Source organism: Syngnathus typhle, linkage group LG2 (assembly GCF_033458585.1).
Source record: "Syngnathus typhle isolate RoL2023-S1 ecotype Sweden linkage group LG2, RoL_Styp_1.0, whole genome shotgun sequence".
In the NCBI taxonomy this organism is placed as follows: domain Eukaryota; kingdom Metazoa; phylum Chordata; class Actinopteri; order Syngnathiformes; family Syngnathidae; genus Syngnathus; species Syngnathus typhle.
The window spans coordinates 20656486-20678666 of NC_083739.1; the positions used below are offsets into that span (position 1 = coordinate 20656486).

The 22181-nt window shown below is 40.1% G+C and overlaps 1 protein-coding gene across 1 annotated transcript in view; it reads right to left on the reverse strand.

The window, feature by feature from the left end:
* The window catches only part of pex14 (peroxisomal biogenesis factor 14), a 45576-nt gene that overhangs the window by 1385 nt on the left and 22010 nt on the right, over window positions 1-22181 (reverse strand). The window contains exons 4-8 of the mRNA XM_061265477.1: window positions 17261-17386; window positions 14587-14672; window positions 12819-12921; window positions 9445-9542; window positions 1926-2017 (exon numbers count right to left, since the gene is read on the reverse strand). Coding sequence (XP_061121461.1) covers window positions 1926-2017; window positions 9445-9542; window positions 12819-12921; window positions 14587-14672; window positions 17261-17386 — 505 coding nt within the window. The remainder of the gene's footprint in view (window positions 1-1925; window positions 2018-9444; window positions 9543-12818; window positions 12922-14586; window positions 14673-17260; window positions 17387-22181) is intronic.

The window sequence follows — 22181 nt, forward strand, 5'->3', positions numbered from 1 at the left end:
CTTTCTGCAGCTTGCCTGTGATGAACTCCTTTGTTGTTTTGGCAAATTATTTTGCTGCATGATGATCTCACATCTCTTCATTGCACATTCCAGCCAGGCCCTCTATTCTTCTTGTGCAGAAGCTGTACTTTTGTTTGTGACATTCACTCACCTGTGGTAGTTGCTGCTGATGTCACAATTCTTTTCAGGCTTTTAATACAATCAAAACTGTTTCTTTCATCAATTACTGTTTTTTTCTTTACTCGCTCCATTCAACGTTTGTAAGAACACAAGTGGTTTCTTCAAAATGGTTGGAGAGGCTATAGCCAATGTTTGTACAATAAGGTTTTTTGAATTTTTCATCATATCTTCACAATTGTTCACCTCGATGAAAAATGGGATGATTCAAACAAAAAAAGTACCGTCTTGTAAGTAGTCTATCAGATCCAGATGTAAATATCTGGGAATGAAAGCTGAAACGTTGGCCCACATTCATCATACTCAAATGTTTTCAGTCTATGATGAAAAACAATGCAATTAGTTCACAAGGGGCATCTATGGATATGTAATCCTCTTAAATGGACAAATTGATCTTGGCTGTATTATGATTATTGGAAGGATTCTGTGTTGCAGTTACAGTACAAGAGAAAACACTTTTGATCAGCCTTTGTTTTCCAGCTAGTGTTTCCCTTCACTTATCCTTTACTCTAACAAATGAGTGAAAGTAAGATCATAGGAGTAATAGGTGTCTTGTTTACCCATAAAAGTATGAAAATAAAGAAGCCGGTGCTGAAATGCTGATGACTGCAGTATGCTAATGGAGGACGGCTAGTTGTGAAATAAAAGCAATGGTGCAATCTGTAACCTCTAATGCCACAGTGAGACGATACCCCAAAACCACTTTTGACATTTATGGTTGTCTAAGTGTGCAAGTAATTTGGAAGACCATATAATCTTTTATTAATTCATACCTAAACGCAAATGTTTGTGTGATTCCTGGAGCAGTACAACAAGTTAAAAACAGGCTTAAGACTGCTGCATGATAATTGTTCACAAGATGACCATCTGTGCGACCAGTGATGTCAACATGAACATTTTGCATGCTTCCATTTTTAAAGTAACATTTGAGAGCTACCATCCGACTAGAAAATTATAAAACTAATAATGCATGATGGAAATAACCACACTGCACCTCACTAGAGATCCTCCAAAAGTTATAAAATGTATGTGCCATACAAATTGTTAAAAAACAGTTAACTATTGAACCTATTGAAAAATAAGATACCATTGTGGGCCATGTTGTGATCTATCACAATTACTAAATTTGAACATGATGATTGTGACGTGTTTCACATTTGCAATTATGAACTGCACATTAACTAATCCAGTGCTTCTCAATTATTTTCTGTTACGCCCCCCCCCCCTAGCAAGAAGAAATCTATTCGCGCCCCCCCCTCCCCACCGTGACTATCCTAACTTGTCTTGTAAGTCGTAAAATGTTGCACTGTCGCAAACGTGACAGAAGTAACAATGAGAGCGCCACTGCCCCCTGCTGTAGTAAACCCGCAATTACACTTTATTCTAGTACTGCCAAAAAAAAAGCCTGTTCCCCAGGGTCACACGCGCCCCCCCAGGAATAGCACCGCGCCCCCCAAGGGGGGCGCGCCCCACTATTTGAGAAGCACTGAACTAATCCACTGCCAGCCCAGTTAAAAAGGATCTCTGACATCTACGTATAGCCGTCAATGGCAGTGAATGGCTTAAAAATATATTAACACATACTTGGTGAAGATAGATGATTAAGTACAAATATTATTGTGATTAAAATGTATTCAGATGTGTGTACAAGCGATTCAAAAGGGATGCTCCTGTTCAATACAGTCATGGGTTATATGTATATGTGTGTGTGTGCGCGCATGTGTGTAGGAACTGAAAAACTTTGTTACCTGCTGAGCAGTAAACCCTTCAAAGAGACTATCTCAGCTTTCAGCTCTCCAACTGTTTGGTTGTCCAGGATGCGACTGGTTGCAGATGCCGCCTATAGGAAAATATGACACACAATGCATACAGCCAAAGTCAACATGCCTTTTTCATCAACCCCTCCATTGTCACTTAATACAATAGGAAATCATTTCAAAAACAGCTTTGTTCAAAAAAGACACATCAGCTATTGAGTAAACAAACATGGCAAACACAAAAAGCCTCACTACTCGTGTAGGTTGTCATGACAATCATCTGTCACCTCGGCAACCTCTCCATAGCTTGTGACTTGGGACAAACAGTCCCATGACAGTTATTTATATTCATGGCCTCTAACAGAGGGAATCATGCTGTTTTAACACAAATTTCCTGACTATTCTGAAAAGGTTAAGGCAGTGTTCAGTGTTTTAGATAGTGGCCAAGTTCATGTGGCACACAATAAAACTAGAAACTTAATTAAACACAATAATGCATAGAAAATACACAGGTTTGTGCTACAGGAAAAATAAAAGGGATTAAAGTATATTTGGTTGGGATTTCATGCAATGTGAACCCAGCTCAACCTGTCTCATATAGTACCTAATGCTCATTCCTTTTTTTGCCACTCTCATTTCTTAAAAGGGCCACACACAATCATCTTCACTATGGGATATTGAAAGTGAACGAGTTTACAAAAAGTCATTCAAAAGGCTTGACTAAAGCCAACTTGAACTCATGAGCTCAGCTTTGTTTGTATTGACATCTGAAAATGCATCTTAAAATTAGATTTGATCAGATTCGAGGAGCAGATTCCAAATTATTACGACATATCTTGCTTTGAAACACACAAGCAATCCTTGAAGGGTTATAGGAGACCAAATAGTGTGTAGTGGAGCATGAAAAAGAACATGCAATGACTTGATCTTTAACCTCAGTTACCTCAGGGATCTTGTTACATAATCATAAAATCAGTAAGGCTACTGCTTTGGACTACAGGCATTAACGTTAAAAGTCGAGTTAGAAATCTCAATAGACGCGGTGGATCACCTCCAAATGTGGGGGAAATCCCATTAGTCCTGTTTAGTTAGTTTGTTCTAAATCTCCAAATACTTTGGGTTGGAGGTTAAACAATTTTAAGTTCAACTGTAAATCGATGGATGGATAGATGGTGCCTGGTCTTACAATTAGAGACTTGAATTTTAGCGAGACCTCCATGGAGAGAAGAGATTATTTAGGCTACTCAATTGAGAAGGAGCAAAGTCACGGAGAAACCGGACTAAAATTGTAATTAAATCTCTCCTAACCCACCAGAGGATGCTTGTTAGGAATTGTGGACCCCCTATCAGAGAAAGAGTGATAATTTGGACTCTATCGCTTGTAATTAAATCTAAGAGAAATTAATTGAATCACATCTGAAAGGGATCATACTCATTTACTGAGCCAGGAGGAGGCCGAGGAGGAAAAGTGAAGGGCTAAAGAAAAGGAGGAGATGAGATGTATTTTCTCAGTGGTAGCGGTTATCAGCTCTAAAACCTGATGATAAGAAGCCATGTTTTGGAGCTAACTGAAAACAGTCGTCACCTAATTAGAAGTAACTTAAGCCCTTCCCTCCCTGAGGATTCAATATAGGAAAGCATGACTCTTTTTGACTTATGGACTTGAGTTAGACTTCCAAATTAAGCTGTGAGACTAATCGATTTTAATCAATAATTTTTTTATTTTCATTGTTTTTAAGAGGTACGCACTTACAGCTAATTTGCATTGCTTGCTTAATAACAAGTTCACAAAGGTATACTGTAGTAGGAAATTTGGCGACCAATTTTTGTGGACAGCGTGATTGGAGTTTTCTTTCTTTCTTTCTTTCTTTCTTTCTTTCTTTCTTTCTTTCTTTCTTTCTTTCTTTCTTTCTTTCTTTCTTTCTTTCTTTCTTTCTTTCTTTCTTTCTTTCTTTCTTTCTTTCTTTCTTTCTTTCTTTCTTTCTTTCTTTCTTTCTTTCTTTCTTTCTTTCTTTCTTTCTTTCTTTCTTTCTTTCTTTCTTTCTTTCTTTCTTTCTTTTATTTTTCTTGACTAGAGCAGATAGAAGAGGCTGTTTGTGTCATTGTTATGGGCTGGAAATTAACTCCCAGCTAACTGAAGCAGCGCCCTTCATTTAAAATCAGGGTGGTCGAAGCACACACAGTGCTTGACGTTGCAGAAGCAGATATTGACTTGTCCATGCGTGAGATTGGTGCGCGCAAACTGCGTTTATAAACGTAAATGTAAAGATCTCCTCTTTGGAATGATACAATCTGCCGTGCATGTGACGTGCAAATTGGAGACTGCCTTGCACTGCCGATCGTTACTTTGTGTGTGATTTCACCCACACCCACCTGTAGTTGTGCCACATGGTCGGGGGTGTTATTACAAATATTTTTGAGATGATGATGATAAGAATTACTTCAATGAATTGATTCCTACAGTAATTCAGAGAGATTGGCCAACTAAGTTCTCATATTTATGAATGAAATACAATGACATTCACTACAGACGTCCGCAGAACACTGAATCTGTCTGCCTGCAACTCTATCAAATCCACTAAAATCGCATTACACCACCTAAACTGCCACTTAAACCTGCTTTTAGCAAGTCTAAAATCTAGTCTACTTTTTGTCACCAAATGGCCAGATGCAACTCCATTCGCTGGACTTGCCCCGGCCTGAAAATGAGGATGCGCCCCTTTTTACACTAAATGTACGGACACCTGTGTACACAAAGAGGGCCCTAGGTCTCCATATGTAGCACATTTTAAGACCCTTCCAACGACATTTGATCAAGTAGCAACTTTTAAGACCCTTCCGGCGACATTTTATTAAGAGAGACAAATCATGAGTGAAAACATTTTCCTATTTTGTTCAGTGTTGACATTTAATCAAATTGTACTGAGTTTGACACGTGCTGTTGTCATTTCTTCACCAATTGATGCACTGAAAGCAGAGAGATAAACTGAATCAAATTTTATGGCCAGGATATGCAACGGGAGGAAACAGTATGTGAATCAGTGGTTTTCTTCTCAGATGACTTTTCAGGAGCAATTTTTAGAAATTCCCAATGTCCACATGCTTTTTTCTCCCATTACACCAGTGCTTCTCAATTATTTTCTGTTACGCCCCCCCCCCCCTAGCAAGAAGAAAACTATTCGCGCCCCCCCTCCCCACCGTGACTATCCTAACTTGTCTTGTAAGTCGTAAAATGTTGCACTGTCGCAAACGTGACAGAAGTAACAATGAGAGCGCCACTGCCCCCTGCTGTAGTAAAGGCGCAATTACACCTTATTCTAGTACTGCCAAAAAAAAAGCCTGTTCCCCAGGGTCACACGCGCCCCCCCAGGTATAGCACTGCGCCCCCCAAGGGGGGCGCGCCCCACTATTTGAGAAGCACTGCATTACACTAAGCCTCTTGCCCAAAGTCAGCTGGAATAGGCTCCAACCCACCCACGACACTGATGAAGACAAACGCTAAGAAAACGAATCTATGAGTGAAAAGACTTTACTCAACTCTCGATAGTAGATTGGGAAGATGAAAACAAAGATACGTACTGTACCTTAGTTGGGTTGCTACTTGACTGGCTAAGGGAAATTACGGGTCCCAGGGTGAGACCATTTGAGAAGAACTGGATTCTATCACTTCATATGAAAAAAGAAGGCTTAACAATGAAACCGTTAACTTCTGGCTACATACATAACGTGTATTATCTTACATTGATGCTGTCGAGCAACACTATCTCATACATGTCTTATTAAATTCAAAGAAACCTAATCAAACGTTGAGCCCGTGCTGAATTTCAGCCTTGAGATACATTATGTTTGCGTGTATACACACACATTGTGTGGAACTTCAGTGTTAAGTGCTTGGATGCAGGGTAAGTGTTGGCGTATCAATGTCCGTTGAGACCGAAAGTGCGCTCAACCTCAAGTGCTGACATATCTCACACACCGCAAAAGCTTGTAAGATCTGATGTTTGCACAAACTGCTGATCAAGATAATTATCAGCAATCCATTTTATGGCATCGGCACTAAAATCCCCCTAGATCTGAAAGTTTACTTTGAAATGCATGGTGACCTGGATTTTTAATTATTAATGAAATTATTTGTCGGCCTTAATTGCTGAGACCTACACATAATCTTGGAATTTCTGATGCAAAGTTGTTTCATATTTACAACACGTGTACAGGATACGAGTCAGCATTGAAGCTGCACCACTTAAAGAGAGTTTGATGGAGGGCTCTTCAATTACAACATCAGTTGGGCCAAATTTTCATATCAAGAAATGTAGCCGGGCCATACACATTAGGCGCACAGTAAATAGACATGTTTTCCCCAGTATCTTGCCACTACTGCTGTCTTTAGCAAAACAAGACTGTGTCTTGTTGGGGTCAATATGGGGAGGCTACGCGAGTGATGCATTCACGATATCAAACAACGACATCAAACACTGTAGGAATTTTTGAAATCTTTGCATATCTTGAATACAATTCAATTCAGGCAGGCTGGACCGCAGACTGAGACACTAGTTCTGGCATGCATGTGGGCCATGGACCGCTACTTGAATAGCGATGGTTTAATGGATAAACTTATTTATCAAGGTGGAATATACACAGAAGTACAAAAACCATATTTTCTCTTATATACTAGATTTATTTGTACAGCACCCTACTTGTTTAAGAATACTTACAAACTTTACTAACTCCATGAAAAACATTTGTTAAAACAACAGTATCAAAGCATTCTTTGCAACCTACATACTTGTCACAAGTCTAGTAATCTGTAATGTAGAATTTAATTGTGCACTCATCTCTCTCAGCATATTGCAAAAAGCTGCACATGCAAATGTACAGCCCTGCAAACAATACTAATTATACCAAATATATCCCAAAAATGATATGCGTATTTCATTAACCAACACTTTGCACACTGTGTCTTCATTGTATAAATACTATAAATAGAGATATTCCCTATAATTTGTAAGAAAACAGATTAAACACAATGTATTTGCTGGCTGGAAAATAAGACATATCAACTGTAGCAGCACTCAAGGACAACTAACAGCTCATCTGGCTAAATGAAGATAAACGCCTCTGGCCCATTAGCAAAAAGATCTTTAACAAGCCTTGTTTAAGAGTGTCTGAAGGCAAATTAATTCAGAGTTGCACTGCCGGCAGACACTACATTTTCAAGTAACGCATGTATATTTAAGATGAAATTAGTTTCAAAAGGAAGTCCCCAGAGGAGAGGTTTTGAGTGGAAACATTGGTAGAGTGCAATTGATTTCACTCTATTTATGCTATTTCCCACTGGCAGTTAGTCTCGCACAAGCTAGGAGGCGGTTTGTCTAATCTTCAATGCTGTACCCACTAATAAAGAGAACGATCAGTGAGGTGAGACAGCAGGGCAAACATGGTTAACAGGCAGATTTGTAACGATAATGGGCCAGAAATATAACAGTCTGTTTAACATCAGGGATGAATCATCAAGGGGCAAATCTATACTACAGTAAAGCTGCTGGAATACAGCAAATGAACCAAGACAGAATAGTGGAAAAAAGGTCGAAATGATCTCATGCCATGAGGTAAAAAAATGTGCATCAAAGGCTGCATTTCAACTGCAGGTCGAAGGGCCCGATTTGGAATGAGTGCACGTGTCCCTGTTTACACAAATACACAAATTTCAACTTTTGCTAGCAACAAGCTCAACAGATTTTTTTTTAAACACAAACGTTTCTGTTATGGTTTTCTTTAGCTTCCAGTTTGGGGTCACTACATGCCCTCTACAAATGAGTGGTTTCCAAACTACAAGAGATGTTTACTCAGCAGCCGAGGAAACCGAAAGCTCCATGTGTTTTGGCTTAAAGTCCCATTTCCGTGTTGAGAGGTATAATTGCTCAGCGTGGCACACTTTGAGCAGCGTGGCAGTGAGGCAAACCCTAAAAGCCGCAAACGGTGAATAAGAAGTAGCTCACCAACACGAACATGTGTTTGTAATCTCAAGTCCTAGACCTGAAAACAATTTACCAATTTCCTCCACGGTCAACGAGTCTTCCTGCGGGGGAAAATTTAAGATCTACGCTGTAACTGTAAAGCTGAGTTTACGATTTGTTTAATGGGTATTTTGATGTGAAATATACTTTTTATACACTAGTGCGCTCCAGCAAGGTACTCACAGCAAATGAAGTAGACACATTTTAATGCAATGTGTGATTTGTAAATGACAAATGAAAATGGAAAAAAAGCATTCCTCCATCCACCTGTGATGTGGCTGGAGCTTATTATCTCTACTATTTTATCAGTAGGATTCCACTTCAGGGACAATTGTCATTATTAAAAAAAAGTGGCACAGGCAGAAAAGCACAGTCACGTTAGTAATCAAGTAAACAAAACGTATCATTTATTATACTGGTAATATCAATGCATTTTTTTCCATTTCAAAAACATATTTTTGCTATTGCGAATGACAGAATAAGCAGTTGAAAACTTGAAATGCCACAAAATGAGCTCCGAATCTTTAAATCAATCTTGTCCTGGGGAAGCACTTATACTTTTTCCCCTCTTTTGAGCTGAAGCAGATGTGTCCACATATGTTTCCCCGCAATATCCAGATGCTAGCCATGTGCTTAACAAGCTGTGGACATAAAACATTGTCTAGGATTGTCTACTTCCAAGACACTTTTTAGAGCCCAGAGATCATAAAGTAAATTACGAGCCGTGTTATAAAAACAGCGAGCAACATTTCATGCCAGCACATCACTTTTTAGAACACAGCCACTTCATCTAAACACTTAAAATTCCGAAAAGATTACCAACACTGTCTATAAAAATCAAGGCAAAGACAAACGACAGTATAGCTTAACATTATGGCCCCATAATGAGATGAACCGTACTTGTGTGTTGAGCATCTTTAGTTCTGATGATAATAAGGCTGTCTATATCTATGGCAGTTATGAGCAAGGGCAGCATGGGAAGTTTTAGTGCATAGAAACCTCTTCGCGCCTCTCCTAATCAATCTGGAGAGTTCAGATGAGCACCTTTACTAGGCTCCTTTGCAATTTCAAAGTTATTGCTTGTCCAACCATCATCACAGTGAGTCATTACGAGATTACAGGAAAACCTTTATAGAATTGTCCACGTTGTTATGTTGTCTCATACTTGCTAGGATTTTCCTTTATAGAACAAAAAAATACTGTAAATTGTGGGATTATGATCGCAGGAACGATTAAGTAGTTGTGAAGAGAGTGGCCTTCGCTATTAGACAAATATGGGTTTAAAACCCCAGCATAAAACTCCTAATCGCAGGTTATAAAGCAAGGTCTACCACGTGCAGGACCTGGAATACATTACAGTAAGATTAAGGGCCAAAATCCAGTTTGGGGATTATTTTAATAATACCGTGTATAAAGTCATACTAGCATGATTCATTGTTTATTGCTGGCAATTGTGAAAAATGTTGGGATGACGATGACGAGGCGACAACTACCTCTGTTGCAGTCAGCTCCTGGCAGAGCTCCTGGATTTTCTGCTGCTGTTGGACCAGGAGCTCTTGGAGCGAAGTCATGGTTTGCTGTAGTTGTCCAACTGATAAAACAGAAAAGAAAAAAAGGTATTTGACACAGCACATACAAAAGAATGTATTGGACATTTTTAAGGTTACACCCCAAAAAAGTTCAACTTTTGTCACAGATCAAAGCTGTCCGAGAATTGCTATTACTGTACAGGCAATAGCAAGACGCTATTTGGTCAGTCACTGGGGTGGCTTGTGGAAATGGGCCTGCACATAGGATGAAGATATTAATCTCTAGTGTCTGAACTTAAATCAAATAACAGTCTCTAACCTTCCATTATCCATCCAGACACTTCCCTTCTAATGCATCTTAAACCCTCAAACGATCAACACAGAAAAAAAAAACAAAGCTCTCATTTAGGAGGAGGCTGCCAGACAAAATGTCCTCCTAATCCGAATAAATAATGTGCTTTTTTTCCATTGACTTTGAAGATTGAATTAGTTCAAGTGTTGGTGTTGGATGCGGGTGTATGATTTCAAATAACAGCGGGCACAGTTTGTTGGACCCTGCTTCCAGTCACGCATGTATTACCAAACAATGCATTAAGTTTCCCTGAGCTGATTATATTATAGAAAACCAATAAACATTCATATAAATCATGGGCGTGTAAAGTGTTAAATCAAGCCTAATAGGATTAACATCAACAGTTATTGTGGCGGTCCACTGCTGAGGTTGTCAGGCCAATGCTTAAAAGCCTGATCTGCAGCCGGCTGGATGGGATGCATGGAACCAGGGAAACGTAGGCTGGGACAAAAGCTTGAGCCAGGATGTGAAGTAGAAAAGCAGCAGGGACAAAATATTTGATCTTATAAAAAGGTAGCACCTGTATTTAAAATGGGTGGGGTTATGTTTAATTTAGGTAGGGTGCTGACATGTTTGATCTTTCCATGCTTGCAGAATCCAACAAAATACAAGTTAGAGCAGGATGCCTGATGGCAAAAACCAGATTAAAGCTGGTTATTGAATTTGGGAAGCTGAACGTGACCAATCACTCACAGGGTTGTAATAAAAGTTAATGCAACAGCCCTCTTAAAAAAGGTGTCACTAAAATCAAGGGTTGCCCTTTTGGTTTCTAATGACGCCTTACTCCACAATGGCTTTTACATATGTGCTTGTGTTGCTGACTTCCGCATTAACATTGGCCTAAGTTTTAAACAACTGCAGCCAAACTGTCCACAATCCAACCTTTGACTCCTTTGTACTGACAAAAATGCATAACTTCTTATCCCTAGTCATCACAGATATGAAGCAAGAATAATGAAGTCAATGACTTTGGCAAAACATGAATCAGAAGGCAGCTGTAGCTTGGACACACAAGTGTGTGTGTGTGTGTGTGTGTGTGTGTGTGTGTGTGTGTGTGTGTGTGTGTGTGTGTGTGTGTGTGTGTGTGTGTGTGTGTGTGTGTGTGTGTGCGTGCGTGCATCAGTGGGTTTGTGTGCGCCTGACAGAAAGATGAGACACGATGACATGTGAGGCTTGCAGCTGGTGTGCGGAGGGTTCATATTGTCCATTCAGTAAATTATTCAGTAAATACCTCAATATAATGTACACTACATATGTCCGGTTCTGTATATCTTAATGGCCAGCTGGTCACCAATATGGTGCCCAAAGACACAGAGAGCCCAAACAGCCGCACAATTCCATTACAGCCTCAGTGCACTGAAGTTGTTCCAAGATCCATTCATTAATTGTCTATGTGAAGTTGCAGGCAGATCATAATGGGAGTCAAGGCCCCTCCACTCGAGCTGGTGCTGGTGCTGGCGAGAGAGACTAATGTAGTCCACCGTTGAACTAGATACATCACCTTGTTGCACTTGGCACTCAAGAAACATATGAACTTTAACAAAAGAGGGTTCAAGCAGTTGGCAGCAGTGGGACGTGTGGTCGCTATTATTCAGTGCAGCAAGGAGGGACTCTGCGAGAGGTGGAGGCAAACAAAGCGAAGGCGGTGGGAGTAATGTACAGTAATTGCAAGCCCCACCCCCCACCCCAATTGTCGACTACAACAGTCATTAACTAGAATGGCCGTTTGGCTACTGCAAGTCATAGCAAATTAGTTCCAACACTGGCTGCGGAGGAGCGTGTTGGCAACATTTATTTCGTCATGGATTTATTTTTGGGACTCGTATGCATGTATATTGACTGCAGGAGAGCAAAAGGTGAGCGCGTTAGACTCAACAATTCAAAGTCAGAACGAGACAGGCCAAAATGACCATCAATAGAGTTCTGTTAACAGAAAATGAACGTCGTTCACTTGAAGCGGCATGTATTTCACAAATAGATATGAATATTTTTTTGGAACTTATCCCTTGGCGTGGCTCACAAGAAAATAAAAAAAGCATGTGTTTCTGCAATTAGGAAGCCCTGAAAAGCGTAGCTGCTCTAGAAGCATCCAGTAAACTTTATCTGGTGGGGCTGGGCACAGGCCCCTGCTGCTCTCCCAACTCCCCTCCCCGTGGCCTGAGCTTCTGTACATTGCGGGTGGGCCGTTTGATGGTTGGTTCTGGGGCTGGAATGAACCGATTCTATTCCATTCATTTAATTGGAAAACAAATTGCTTCAATTTACAGACATTTGTGTGCGCAAATAGAGAATCACAATAAATTAAGTTCTTGAACCAAAAGAAGACGGTAGGTACCATCGGTGGAAGCGGGTCATCGAGTTGAACCTTTGTCAAAAGGCCTCTTATTTACACCATCCGGGATTTTTAATTATACTGAGGAAGAGGACGGGGAGCATCTCTCTCGCTCTCTCTCTGCATGTCTGACAGCTAGCTTGAGATTCCCCACCTGTCCAACATGGGAGCTGCACCTGCCACTGTGTACTTAATCGCCCGCAAGGGCCAATGCCGGGCCCAGGCGCCACACAGTGCCATGCTGCATGAACATCCAACCAACATGTACACAGGCAACACACCAAATTAAAATGAACTTTCTCGCCACCTACGGGGCAGAGCGTGGCTGATGATGATGACAGTGAAGCACCGGATAGGGTCGGTGCAGCGATGGAAGAGCGATGGAAGGTGGGGGATGAGAGAAGGTGGGTTGGTGGGGGAGGAGGGGAAAAAGTTGTCATTTCCCGACTCCTCATTAATATTCTGAGGTTAAGAGCTTTTCAGCGAAACGTAATTAATTGAGCTCGAGCCTGACAGTAAACAAGCAATTTCAAATTAAATCGAAATGACAGCAGCATCATTTGTTAAAACCACGCAGGGCCTCCCAATTTTGGCAACAGATAAATGAGGGAAAATGTTAAGGAGGGAGAAACTGATGAAGATATTAATCTTCACCTGTCTGTGTCAGCGTGCCACTCATTGCTGCGATGTTGCTCTCCATCTTCTGCAGATGCTTCTTGTCCTCTCGGCTGTCCATAATGAGGGGAAGGATGTATTTCTGCAATTAAAAGCGTGGCACCACATTAGACTTCTCTCTGGTGGCCAGTGGAAGAAAGATGAGTAGAAGACAGTGCCACCAAGACACGGCAGTGGAGGGTCAAAGACATTGTTTTATTGGACTAGTGCATCATTGTGTAAACTATGGCTGATTAAGTGCACATTTCCGTGTCCAAGCAAGTGATTCGAGTATCAGGTGTTGAAGCCATTAGTAGATTAGAAAATGCCTTCACATCTGTTGTTATTATTGCTTTAACATTTTAGTAATCTATCAAACTGGTTCTGCCTTCAAGTTGGAGCATTTGATTTAGGGTTGTCGATTATTTGAGATTTAGATGCCTTCCATTTGCAATTACATTTATTTATAAGGTAAATGATAATGAGGGGTGACAAAAATTCATCAGCTCAATCACTAATGATAACTTTCTGATGGTCCGTGTTTGTTGTTGGCTGAGATGCAAACATTCCTGACAGAAGCAAAATATTCAGAATGTTGCTGAGAAATTATGATAGGAGTTGGCATTTCTGCAGCCGTGAAAGGATGCACATCGCTCGGAAGGAACCCGTAGAGAAATTTGTTAAAAATCAGAGAATGATCCAGTAGGTAAATGGAACAGTAGCAATTTATGCCTTACGTAATATATTAACATTTCTTTTAGTGTTTTCGGTTGAATCTTAATTTTGGTGGGTGTCTTATAAATATGGAGGACTAGCCTCTTCAGAATTAATTTTCTGTCTCGCTCAATTGACACCAGGGCACAGCAGCGCAAGTAATAAACACTTTTTAGGGGGGTAAAAAAATAAATGAGTGTTAACACACGGTAATTAATAAATAGGTTGCTGAGACCGAGGTGTTTACAAGGTGCACAATAAAGTATGGGCAGAAGCCAGAACATATGGTACGGCTGGCGAGATGCTCGTGTGACATGACTGCAACCTGTGCCGTCCCGCAGGGGGATCCAATACTCGTGACTGGGGGCTGCCTAACCTTGCGCGACTGTGTATTTTTTCAAGCTAAAAAAAAATGATGAGGTGATCCGAAAACTGTGAAAATAATGATTGGATAACAGGACCCACTGAAAACTTAAAGTCACATATGTTCACACACTCAAAGAGGGAAACGGTGCATCATCAAGCGCGAGATCGAGTGCTGAAGCTTCCACCCACTCCAAAATGAGCGTAATGGCTTCCACATGCCACCAGTGGGATTTGATCGCACTGAGGACAAGGGGCCTTATGAGCGAGCTCATGTTCAATGCCGTTAAGCCTGATACTAACCAGGGTGATTATTTTTAGATGGTCTAAAAAGGGTTTGAGCCATGGCACGATATGTTTTAAAAAGAAAAACATAACTGTGGGGAAGGAAAAGTGAGCGAGAAGATGTACTACCATGAAGAGGAGGGTCAAAATGAGCTCTTGACGTGAAGCAGGATCGCTTTAATAAGTAGACTACAGAGCAAACAGCAATGCTATGCTGCAAAGATGGTGGCTACTGCAACAGTATAATTCATCAACTTGATGCGCTCGCCACCAATTTAAATGCAATACCAGAGCGAGACAATACTGACAGATCTGCACATATAAAACACAACATACAACCAATCGGAAAAATATGTGAGTGCAAAGTGAGTTTTTGAATAGTCCAAAGGGAAGTGGCCTACTGCACCTTGTAAAGTTGATGACAGCTGTAGGCTATGCCCACCATCATGATAGCGAAGGCACCGTAGTTCCTCCATCTGTAGCCTTTTGGACCTTGACAACAGCAAAAAATATTTTCATGTCAATAGAAGCACCGCATAATGTAAATAATACCACTGTCTAGTGTTCACTTTGTGCATTCTGGAAAAACTAAACAAAATTTGCCTGATTTAGCATGTGCAATGTGATTTGCTGAACTTTTTTTTTTTATAGTTATCTTTGGAATACAGCAGTGTCTACCACTTTTACACCTGCTAATAACAGCAAACACAATCTGTGTAAGTGAGTGAACACAAAATTTAGCACACATAATTTGAGACCATAGATTAGGTGCAACTCACTTGCCAGCAAGACGTATCATTTGTTAGCGTTAACACACAATCCAGCACCACTTATCTAAGATATCTTCAAATCTGTAATAAAAGTCAATAGTGTTATAAAAACGTTTTAGAGCACAGGTGTCGAACTCAAGGCTCGGGGGCCCAGATACGGCCCGACACATCATTATGTGGCCCGCGAAGACAAATTGTGCATCAAATTCGTGTGTTACTATTAGAATTGCAAATTGTCTTCACTTTTAATAATATATATTTTTTTAAATATTTAACCAGTTTTTACTCGTCTGATTTTAAAACGAGTTATGCTTTTACTGTATATAATATGAGGCCCTCATACATTTATTTGGGTTGACAGTCATAATGGCCCCTCGAAAGAAGCTATGACTACAATGCGGTCCGCGAAAAAAATGAATTTGACACCCCAGTTTTAGAGTTGTTGCATATTTATGCAACCAGATGATTGTCTTTTGTTTTTTTATTTGTCCTCTTAAAAAAAAATCGTTGAGTTGTGATTAAATGGAGGAAAAAGTTTGGAAATGCTTTTTTTTTTCCCTTGGCCTAATTTTTTTTCATACCACAAAAATCGGGCAATGCGACAATGTGGCAGTGTAGACTATTTATACCCCATGTGAACAAACCAAAAACTGAAACACATCTAGTCATTTATCGATGTTCGGCTGAGTGACAGATACTGTGAAAGTATGTCATTTTCTAAGCTGTCGTGAGCCAACTTTCTGTCAAACTGGAAATTCCCCGCTTAAGAAAGGAAGTGACCTGATAATGTCATTAAACAACAAAACAGGTCTTGTTAGCGTTTTGCTTTTCTTTAACTCACTGGTGCTCAAACGATAAGAACACGTGGCTCTGAATCAGCAGACAAATACCGCATTCTAGTGGCAGTCTGATCTGATGTAATGTGACATTTTCTAGTGCCTTCATATGATTTTGCATGCAAATCAAATGAAAAATGGACTGTTATAGTCTATGTGGTATATAATTCCAAGGTGGATGGTATTCGTTTCATACAAGGACACCCTTTATCGCTGCTGCAGCATTCGGGAATGAACCTGTAACCTTCCCTATCGAGAATTTTTGAATCATTCCCCAACATTTATATGGTAACCACATAAATTTGGGTCTTCATCAACATTATGGCTGCGATAGACTGTCACCTGTCCAACAATGGTATGCTTCTGAAAGGCCTCACAGTCCTTGGTATGGGCGGTTGACCCTGGACAAGACTCTCGGCGTCACATTGGGTCTTCACCTGCTCCCCCTCCCCTTTTGGACCTTTCATTCTTTCTGTCGCTTTCTTTTTCTCTAGCACTGCCACTCTGCCATCTTCCTTTTTTTTTATTTGGTCACTTAGGCTGGGGAACAGTGGAGTCCATCCCCCAGTTTTCCAATCTACTCTCAAATTTATTGGGTTCAGTGGAGGCCTTCCTGTCCTTCTACCACATGGAAATAGAGATCAGAGTATCCATTACTTCGACAGAGATGGATGCGGGTCCCCATGTACGGTCCCTATAACAAGGACATCAAAGGGAGGTAGCCCTCTCTTTTCGGCATGACCCCCCCATATAAGACTTCCTGCTCTCACCTCATTATGCAGCTTCCTTATAGCCATTTTGATATAAAACCCCCCACAATGGACGGAGGGCCACGAGTCCCCCTAACTACATGGCCATCCCATCAACATCACTTTCATTACAAAACATGAGATGCCGAGGGAGTCAAGGACAGTGTGGTAATAAATGAGGGTGGAATACATCCGGAATCATTGTCATATGGGTTAAGCATTACACAGACTTCATTCTGCATTGCTAAATCAGTGGACAGCACTCATAACCCCTTGAGGTAATAAAGACACAAGTTGCCTTGTGGGGTCTTGCCGTGGTGGAACTGTTTGGAACTCTGTGACAAGAGTAGATGTCATGGGGCCGTACAGCACAATGCCTTTCTCCAAAGGTCTGAAATCACTATCAAGTATATTGCTCTAATACATGGAATAAAGTAAAAAATAAATTCAGTGAGTTGTCTAGAGTAGCACTCAGTCTAGCACAACCCAAGACAAATACTAACGGTAATTTTCCAATCATATACCATCAAAGACATCCACGTCTTGCATATGACCAGAATCATTAGGATGACTGCAGTATAAGTTGAAACTTCCTATGAAACACTCTTTAAGGGGAATGAGAAGAAAGAACAAAAATTGAACTAATGAATTAATAGGTTTGCTTTCCACATTCTGCGTATTGTAATCATGTCATTATGAGGTACAAAAATGAGTTCCGCACTCACTGTGTGGAGCAGCAGCGAAGGGAGGAGAGACAAGAAGTTGTGGTGGGCTTCCAGTTCTCAAAGGTAGGACGTCATCCGTGCTGCCTGAACGCCGAATGGCTAGCTCAACCTCCTCGTCCGTCAAGCCTGCAATCGATTTCGACATTTCAGAAACTCCTGAGGTTTTGGTGACTTACTGTACATGTTCAAAACACAATGGCTCCTTTGCTATCATAATGCATACATTAATACTTTCTAAGATGAACTCATTTAATGTCCCCAACCGTAAACCTTAAGAATATATTTTCAATTCATAATTCAAAAAGTCCTGCGAGAGTTTTCAGGATATCTCAAGTTTAAGGAATGCCCATCAAGGGATACAAAGTGCAACGCTTCCCTCCAATGAAATTTGAAACTCTGCAAGCCTATTAACTGTCACCAAAGGCAAAGAAAATAAGTCTGTCCACTTCTCCTTGTTATATTTCCCATGTGGAAATTTCATACACCCTCGACAGCTAAAATGCATTATTTTAATTTCTTCATTGTAATGTAAATGTATTACATAAATTTGCAAATGCCAATATAATTTAATCTTCAGATCTTTTTAATGATTTTAGTTTTGATTAAATTGCAAAGGGCTCCCTGATGGAGAATCAGAAGGGAGGAGGAAGAAAAAGTCCAATATGAACATCCTCTTTTGTGGGAAGAAAGGGCTGCCGTCCAGGCTGCATGTTACCATTGATGTGGCTCTAAATTCAATGAACATTTGAGTTGATCCACAGAATAACATAATTTCATGAATGTATGATTACCTCTAGCCTATGAAATAACTAATTAGGGTATCCAAAAATCCTGGAAGGGCACATGATAATGACAACTTGCATTTTAAAATACAGTGCTCGCTCCTACCTTAACTTTAATTCATTCCATGACCAAAAGTGTCCCAGAATCCCAAAAAACATGAAAACAATCTCACATGTTTTTAATATAAAAAACAGGACTCTAAAGGATTATACTTTATCTAGAATTATAAATTTTAAAATCATGTAATGAATAGAACAGTGTGTATATCAAGACAATTAAATAGGCATTGTGCTGCATTTCTAATGTCTTCTTGGCTACCAGGGGGGGCGGGCATAATACGTAGCCAGCGAATAGTGTTGTGTCCTCCGCCTGTATGTACTGATACTATATTTTTATGTATATTTCTTTTTTTAGCCTGCCAATGGCCTTTCATGAAAGAAGTGCATAAGACAAAGGTAATGTGCTGTGGTTAAATACACAACATGTAACTCTCTTTGTTTGAAGTCTTAGTTTTAAAGTAAAGTTCAACTGGGTGTGGCAATAAGCAGAATGAAGCAAACTCTTCTCTTTTTTAAAAACAAAAATGACAAATTTGCCAAACAGTTTCCTATTGTTTCCGCTCTTTAGATGTTTTACTTTTACGGTCTGGTGCTCTCACAGCTAAGTAATGGCTCATATCTCGAGGAAAAAAAACCCCCAAAAAACCCTGAAAGTCAGGTTACTCATAAGTCAATAGGGTTGGAACGTCTAACAATTTTAAACACGGCCCTCCCAGGTTACAGTTTGCTAGACATCAACTAATGCGGGTGGATGGCCACAGTGTAGAACTAAAATTGGAACCTGTCGAACGTGGGCCAAAGACCGGTCCTTATCTGGTCTAGGCCCGTTAGCGGTGGATCAGGTTGAATAGGTGCTACCTCAGCGATCCAACGACTGCGAAGGCAGACAAAGGCTTGCAACAGTGCTTGATTCCATATCATCTGGGCTCCTAAGCCTTTAGATTTGAGAAAAGGATCGTCAAGGTCCTGGTGTTTTTCAAGGTGCAACGAGGTGCTCAACTCGAGGGATAGAGAAGACAATAAAGGAAATACAATACCTAGAATAATTCAGTATTGGTCAAAGAAATTAAAGAGTAGGATTTTATTTGGAATTTGAGCCTTGATCATACATAACCGTTTCTTTGCCCCGATCTAAGAGCATATCATGTGGATCTGAGCTAATTTCATGTAACTATGCAACTCAGTGTCTACAAACAGGCTTTATTGTCAGAATGTATGAATAGTGCAACACCTCGTTCCTAGGTCCCGGCCAACCCCACAAGAACTTCAAACGTACATGAAAACATTAGAATAATTGACAACAAATGTCCTTTAGTCTACAGAAGGTCCTGAGTGCTGGGAAATGGCGTGCACTGCGTGCTGAGTTTGTATAGTCAGTCACATTGCACTGTCAAATAAGCAATATTGTCTCTAGGCACTCCAGATTCTTCTGACCACAGCAGACTACATGGTGGTATTGAGTGAGATGAGCAAGCATCTCGGCTTCAGCACAAGACACTTGGCTTGTTCCTGATACCTTCAAATGTAAAAGTATAGATCAATGTCAGCTAACAAGTTGCACTTCTTAATAGACGATCGTTGATTAACTCGGTGTAACCTTTATCCAGAAAAATGAAAGTCAAATAGTAAAAGTACAGCTCTTAAGCTGTTCTCGGGTCCAAGTACAGGTACAAAGTTGGTGCTGATCTATTTGAACACAGCAGCAAACAAATGAAAGTAGCTAACGGACAAAATAACATGCAATAACGTGCAATAACCATATGTGCAATCACACTATGTGCAATATTTGTCTACCTCACACTCTTTTACCTGCTTTCTTTGCACTTTTTTGCACTATTTTTTTATCTAATATTTTTTTTTATCTCCACTGTATATTGTGTATTGTGTATTTTGTATACACTGTCCATATTTTTTTTAAATTATATATACCTTCTACTTAAATCTTTTACCCCCTTCCCCGCATGCGTGTGTGTGTGTATATGTTACGTGTACTGCTGCTAACATAGGAGTTTCCCTATTGAGGGAATAATAAAGGATTATCTTATCTTATCTTATCTTATCTTAAAGCAGCCTCAGATCCAAAAGAAGAGGACAAGATTTTCCATATAAAAGGACAGACAAAAAAAGGGTTGGGGAAATTTATTAGCGCTTCCAAAACCTGTAGAACGACCCCTGGACCCCATTTCAGATCGACCCATGGGGTGATGAATTTTTAAGACATAAATTACACCTAATGACAACACCATAAAAAAAAGAACAATAATGGAAAGCTATTGTGTATTTCATTATACTGTATTATTTGGTGCACCTGATACACACAGAGCCTGTTTATGAGTCACAGTATTAGCAGATGCTCAGCCAAAGCATTTGCTTTGACCTTGCCATTCTCATTGGGGCATGAAATTACGGTGCTGGCACCTCGATATTACAGCTATAAATACTGTAAACTGCATATCTGGACTACGTTTTCTATTGTCTTTCAACATAAACCTGATCGGTATTTATTTAAAGGAAAACCCATTGCTCGTCAGGTTATTTACAGCTCTATTTCCGGAGCCTCGTATTCTCTCTGCATTTTTAAGGGCAAAGAGGCAGTCGGCCTCTTTTATTGAATCAATTTCTCCAATTCTGGCACTCCTGGACTTTATGGGTCAAGACCTCAGCAGGACAGTCAATTACAAAAATTGCGCAGTGAAATATTTTGGGCAAAAGGTGAACATATTTTCTAAGGGTCCTTCAGAGCAATTATATTTTGGATATCATTTTTAAAACAACCGCACAGGTTATGTCAAGTATAAGAAGGTCAATGGGGTATTAAGAAGAGGAGCGTGACATCAAGACACTGAATACGCTGTGGTGATGGTCCCTCACGTCCTTTTAGTTTGATACAACTGCTAGAAAATGGCATACACTCTCATAGAGTATTCATTTATGTATTAAAAAAAAAGGGGAGACTGCTCTCATTTCCCCACTTTTATCGCCCTACTGATGACAAAGTAGGCAAGGCCTCGACTAGGTGGTGCCGTGGAGTAATTTATAACCACATCAATCCCTTTACCTTCTTTGCAGGCCTTGGTCATTGTCATTTTTGTCCGAGAGGTGAGTCACATAACGCCACTTACATATAGCATCCCATTAATATGTGGGATGATGAACCTTATCCTTACCCTTACCTTCATACCAGGCACAGTAATAGCCCAACAGCCTACCGATGTTCTCTCTGACCCTCACTCGATGGCCCTCTACACAGGGTGAAATCCATTTTTATTCTGTAAACTCACAGCAACGACGACACCATAAAAAAAGAAAGAAATAAGGCAAGACATCAATTAAGTATAATTGACAGAAAATGAACTCTTCCTATTTTATATGCAAAGAAACAGCTTCCCAAACAAAGTCCGTACAATCGAGCTTGTCGCCTTTGGAGCTTCGGTCAAAGTGACATGTCACAAGATGGATTTTTTTTTTTTTTTAGTAATTATGTGTGTAACTACTAATTGTCTAGGCTAAATTGTGGCTCCAAAATGGGTTTCAGCACTCTGTCTGGTATACTGCATGTGTTAATTGTCGAGAGCAAAGACAGCACAATCCACAAAATGAGACAGCATCTCATTATACTTCATTCAAACATATTTAATGTTGGCAAGGAACAAGTAAGGCAAAATTGCTCAGCTGGAGTAGCGTCTACATACAATTTATTTCCCAACTCCTTTTGCAAAGAAAAACGAATTTATCTGTTGCATATCATGATTCATATTACATTAGCTGACAAACTTTCAATATTTCAGACAGTTCATTCAACGAGGACACTGAGAGGGCAGCTACAAATATCGGACTGCGTAATTGCCAATTCATATCCGGGAATTGACAGTTGAGGGAAAACAGAAATTGTATTTTTCAATGAATATTGAAATAAACCAAACTATTACGATGCCTTTGAAAAGGGAGAGATATGACCACGGAGGCATCCTTCAGCGTAGATTAGGTCACAAATGTGCAGTGAAATAATATGCACGAGCAAGATTATTGTGTAAAGATTCTGCAACATGCAATCAAAGTGGGTCCTATTTTCCCCTTCA